Source organism: Pavona decussata, unplaced genomic scaffold, assembly GCF_977016875.1.
Source record: "Pavona decussata unplaced genomic scaffold, jaPavDecu1.1 SCAFFOLD_58, whole genome shotgun sequence".
NCBI classification, from domain to species: Eukaryota; Metazoa; Cnidaria; class Anthozoa; order Scleractinia; family Agariciidae; genus Pavona; species Pavona decussata.
This window is the reverse complement of record NW_028145480.1, coordinates 4,548,889-4,554,888: the sequence shown is the minus strand read 5'-3', so window position 1 is coordinate 4,554,888 and position 6,000 is coordinate 4,548,889. Positions and strand designations below refer to the sequence as shown.

The 6,000-nt window shown below is 35.0% G+C and overlaps 1 protein-coding gene across 1 annotated transcript in view; it reads left to right on the top strand.

Moving 5' to 3' along the window:
- The first annotated feature begins 3,427 nt into the window (after nt 1-3,427).
- LOC146479796 (uncharacterized) overlaps nt 3,428-6,000 on the top strand; it is a 42,745-nt gene continuing 40,172 nt past the window's right edge. The window contains exon 1 of the mRNA XM_085110651.1: nt 3,428-3,593. Coding sequence (XP_084966777.1) covers nt 3,521-3,593 — 73 coding nt within the window. The 5' untranslated portion in view covers nt 3,428-3,520. The remainder of the gene's footprint in view (nt 3,594-6,000) is intronic.

Sequence of the window (6,000 nt, the reverse complement as noted above, 5' to 3'; positions counted from 1 at the left end):
CATTCTAAAAATTTTAAAGGTAAACTTTGTTACGTGATGTTTATCAGTGCTTGAAATCTCGACGTACTGAACAATTACAATTTTTTTTTAGTTTGTAAGAAAACTTCACATATACGTACCATTAAATAAGGTCATACCGAAGTTTGTAGCTTTCTTCGTCGTTGCCGGTATGGCATTTTCCATAAGTTTTTGCATTTGTTCGGCAGAAAGCTCGCAAAATCTACTTTTTTCCGCCGTTTTGTCCGGGGAAAATTTCGCTTCCCACGACAAATTTTTCAGCTTGGCAACACTTAGCGCAATCATTTTCCATATAAGGTCAAACTACGGTATATGAGCTGATAACCGAGATTTAGTCAGCCAATCAGAACGCTAGAAACGCAATATCCGAGGTTGAAAGTTTAATAATTTGCGATAATGTCGTCTCAAAATGACGGTTTCTGATTGGCTCAAAAACTGTCTTATAAGCATGACAGCACGGCACTTAAATGGGTTTGGCGCTCACAGCTATTGAAATGTGCTATGAGATGCAATGAGATATTATTATGCGCGTTTGCTTTTTATTGAAAAATATTCGCATAAACTTTCGTTTCCGGTTTTGTTTACAAGTTCACGATTCACGCTGCGCACTTGTACTTTTTACTGATTTCACCTTGAAACTGTGCAACTCTTATGTTGTTATTGCTAAAAAACAACGCGCGTACGAATTTTTTTCGGGAAGGCACCCGCGAAGGTTTGGAGTAACCTTAAAATATTTTTTCGTGGTGAACATGTCCCATGATACAGCGGATACACCTTTTTTCTTGAAGGTAAGCGAAAAAGAGTAATTATAAATTCGATGAAAAAAAAATTTACTTAAAAGACTTTCTTGGGTGTGAAAGCGGCCACGGTAAATAACAATGACCTTAAATTTCAATAAATTATGGCATTTTCAAAGCAAAAAGATCTGATTCTTTTCTGATGTCTCTTTATCGCTAGAAAAAATTGCTCCAAGAGCTCTGCTGCGTTCTCTTTCATGGCTCAGGTCTGTCAATTTGATTTTCTTGTCGTAGCGCCGAACGTCAGACTCGGTAATTTTTACAGTATTCTTCGCCGCTTGTTTCTTTCAAATTTCTAAATCTCCACGGCATCTAGGCTAGGATAACAACGCTCTGTTTTCGTTTTTGGGCAGTAGTATGGTTGGTCTTTTCATTCTTGCTTCTGGTTGTAAGGTTTATTCATCATTGTTTTCATGTTGTTGTTTATATCTCGGCGGTAACAAATTTTCAATAAAATTTGCTGGTAAAATGTTCAAACCTACTAGCTATTTTATCAATGGTAGGTGCTTTATGGACTGTAAATTTTTGCATTTTCTTTCTTTTAACGTAAAAATTAAAGCCAAAAATTCAAATAACCCGCGCCGAGAAAAAATTTCGCGCACAGATATTACCATGGCTACAGTTTAACTGAAGTAAGAATTTCTCTTTCAATCAGCGCACGATTTGTACTTTATCCGTTTACTCTCTTCAACAAAATTTCAGTATTGCGATAAAAAGCTAAATTTGATTTTGAGACGGCATTACGACTTTATATCGACGGCGTTGGGAGAAAATATATTCCGTATTGGGCTCCGTCGCTTCGCGACTCCGCGCAATACGGAATATATTTTCTCCCAACTAGCCCTCAGCATAAAGTCGTAATGCCGTCTCAAAATCGAATTTAGTTTATAGTATCTTTAGGCAGCATTGTATAATTTTAATCACAATATTCAGCAGGTATTGTACTTATAATTAAACGATTTCTGTCTGACAGCATGGCATTTCAAAAATAAACCGACTGCAATAAAATGTCGATTCAAGGTTAGCTTAATGAAAAACTTCGAACGCTTTTCCTCTTTTCGTTCTCTTTGAAGTCTTTCTTCGTTTTTTCTTAATTTCTTTATACGCAAAATTCGAAAATGGCCACAGCCGTCGCCTTTGTAAGACACAAACACTTTAAATTAACAAATGACAAGTTCCTGTCCTCGTTTGAACTTATCATCTTTCCATCCGCTAAATTGATTGAAAGGAATAACGCTCTGGTTAAACGAACGTCGAAATTCTACTGGTGCTTAATACATTAGTTTCTACACACGAGCTATCTATTCGGTGTCATTCTCCTTTCAAAGATCGACGTTTGTAGCCGACAAGTTGTCATAGCAACCACGATAGAAAGAAAGGGGAATCATGGATTCCAACCTTATGATTTATATTTTTCTAACAATATTAATTTTTTTGAAGGTTGCCACAGTCTGGTTGGATGTAAGCTTAATTTCCATTTCCTCAAATTCTTCTTCTTCTTCTTTGTCTCTATCTTTTGTTTGTTCAAAAAATTCCGCTTACTGACAGAATTGATAACTTTCATTTATTTGGGAAAGCACAGCAAGAACGTTTTGTCATTTACAAAAGAGGGTTAATTCTTCAAGGAAAGCACATTTCAAAGCCAGATGAGGGGTTTTCACATTCCATTTGCCGAAGTTCGATATAGAAATAAATTGTTTCAATATTGGTTCTCGTTTTTGGCTCAGAAGCTGAATTTGCTCATGGAAACTACCCGCGTTTGAAGTAATTTGTCACTGTTTCATGTCTGAGTTGACAATAAATGTTCGTGAACGCACGCCATATTCACCCTTAGTGGGTTTATTACCGTTACGTAAACAGGTATCAAGACAAATATCAGCCTTAAATTAAAACACGGAAAAGCTAATTAATGTAGCACAAAGATCTAAGATGCTGCTTGGTGTGTTCTGTAGAGATACCTTAACTGTATTAATAAGAAATGTTTCGTTTTCATTTAGTAAACTTACATTTCATTCTGATGAGAAGCGAGAAACGCTGGGTTCATTACCTACATAAATGTATCTTCCAAATAAACGAGGAGTCCTTCAACAGGTGAAAAAACTTTCACTTCAAGGACACGTTTGTTTTGTCGTTTTAATTTGACCAATTTTTTTTTTGGACCAAAGAACTAATTACTAAGCTGTATTCTATAGACGAACTAGCATGCTTCAAAATTCGCCATGTTTGTTTTCAAAGTGCAGCCTTCAATTAATCAACAACCTTATTTAACAATCATAGCCATAAAATGATGACTTGAATACAGTGTTTCAAATAGTGATGAAAAAGAATGTCTTTCAGTTTTTTCCTTCACTTTATATTATTCCTTCTTTTCCTCTTCAAATTTTTTTTGCAAAACAAATTCGAAAACAGACACAGCTGTCTTCTTTCTAACATCCAAACAAACATCTTAAAATAGCTTCGTTAAGTTAGCTAATGACAAGTTCCTGTTTGCAAATGACAGGGAACTATCTGGATGCGAACTGGTCGCATTTCCATTGGCTTAAAATGACAGGTACGATGTTCAAATTAACCTACGCTAAAACTCTACTGGTACTGAGAACAATAAGTTGCTATCGACAAGCTATCGGTTTGCATTCTCCTTTTAAAAACCAACAATTGTAGCCGATGAGTTGTCGGTGCAACTACGATAGAAACAAAAGAAAATCATGGATTCCAAGCCCCAGGTTTACGTTTTTCTAACGATCCTATCTTGGAGAGTTGTTTTCGCCTGCTTGGATGGTAAGTTTCATTTCCTCAAATCCTTTGGAAGTTGTCTCTTGTTTTTGTTTCAGCTTCTGCCTTTTTTCTGAAACATTTCACGCATTGATAAAATTGGCACCAATTGCGTATTTGAGAGGAAAAAACGCAAAATTTTTGTGAAATAGCAGAGCCTTCATGGTTTAAAATAAATCACGCTTCAAAATTTTTTCTTTTATTTTTTTTCTTTGTAAAGTAAAGAGTCGCGAATTCAAATATTTCAGTTTAGGAGTTCCCATAATATACTCAATTCTTGCCCAATATGGTTCAAAAACGGAATTCGTAATTATCCAGACTTGTATAGCAAGTTTTAATGTCATAATTTCAAATCTGAGTTAGTGACAAAGGTTTGTTATCTATATTCAGCTTCACCTTTTACCAGACTGGTTGTTGAGTTGAGATTATTAGCTGTTATAAAACTCACGCAATATTCTACCCTTTGGATATATTTTTTCATCATGTATGCATGATCTAGACATATTTCAGTTTTATATTAAAAGGAAACAGCTAATTAAAGTGACGCATTTACGCCGATAGTGTATCCTTGTTAATATACCTTTTTGTGATTGTTAGAAATGTTAAGTTGGCAAATTCCTGCTGTTAACCTAGATCTCGTTCAAATGCGAACAGGTTAAAAATATTTTCCAAAATATTGAGGAATTCTGTTGACAGGTGGAAAACACTCCGCGACAGGTTATTGCTTATTTGGTCGTCTTCTTGTCAATTAACTTTCCGTCACTACATTTTACCAATATTACAAGTATTTTGCCAATAAAAAGAGTTTCGAGTGCTGACGTCTCGAACCTTAAGCCTTTCCAAATTGCCTTACATCAGCTTTCCTGTCTAAACTTGAAAGAAATTAAGCTCATCAGTGTCAATAAAGGATGGAGCGTATTTTCGGCGGGAAGTGGGATGACCAACTTCTTTTAGAAAAACAAACGAGAATTTTGAAGAAAAATAATTCTTGTATTCGTTGAATATGTCGTCAAACCACTTATGTCGAGAAAGCAGGCGACTAATAAGCAAATTGGAAACCCGAGAGCGACTGAGATGACGAACAAACAGACAAAATATCAGTTGAAAACAAAAGTGGTGAGTAGGCAACTCGCAAGTCACTTAGAAATTAAAGCTTAAATGCATTTTTGCAGGCAACTGTCGGTAATTTTCCATATTTAGATAGACACCTTTATTTAAAAGCAAAAAAATAAATCGGTAAGACCTCAGGGTAGTCCTTTCAGGGAGCTTACAAAGCATCTCTGCTATCAATAGAAGCCCTGAGGTCATAACCTAAAACATTAGTTACTTCAAATGAATTATTCACAAATACTTAAATCGTTGCCCTACGTCAAATTTTCGAGGATAAATTAATTTTGAACATTTACAGAGCTATTCACAGAGTTGTGAATTGTTTTGAACATTTTGTGTTGGACTTGTGTAATTCATTCGCAGCGTATATTTGTAAAAACGCAGCAAACGTTTAAATATTTCGGACCACAACCAAACAGTATATTTCCTGTATTCTCCTTTTGTTAACGTTAACTTAGAGACTAGAATTATTTCTGTAGGAGAAATATTCAACATTTTGTGTTGGACTTGTGGAATTCATTCAATTCGCAATTCGCAGCGCATATTTGTAAACACGCTCTACATGATTTTAAGCGCTCACTGAAATATTTTGGGCCACAACCAAACATCATACTTTTGTTAACATTTACTTAGAGACTAGAGTTATTTCTGTAGGAGAAATATTCCCAGAGTTATGAATTGTTTTAAAAATTTTGTGTTGGACTTGTGTAATTCATTCGCCATTCTCGGCGAATATTTATATTTGTAAACATGCTCTAATTTTAAAGCGGTCACTGAAATATTTCGTGCCACAACCAGACATTATTTTTCTTATATTCTCCTTGTCTTAAATTTTACTTAGAGACTAGAATTATTTCTTTAACGAAATATCCCCAGAGTGAAGAATTGTTTTGAACTGTTTGTGTTGGACTTGTATAATTCATTCGCAGCGCATATTTGTAAACACGCCCTAATTTTAAAGTGAACGCTCAAATGTTTTGAACCATAACCAAACATTATTTTCCTTTATTTCTTCTTTTGTTACCGTTTGGTATGAGACTAAGAATATTTCTGTGCGAGGAATATTTACAGAGTAATGAATTTTCAAATATTTTTATCCGAGCGGCCAAATTGCACACGTGAAAACATCACGCGGTTGCCAACTTGCAAGCCGTTTACAAATTAAATGCTTTCTTTCCAGCAACAATAGGTACATTTTCCTTATTGTACGCATTTCAAGCTTTACACAGATACATTAATAGTTTCCACACGACAAATATTTTCGGAGAGCTTAATTTTTTCATCCACAAGTATTTTATACTCT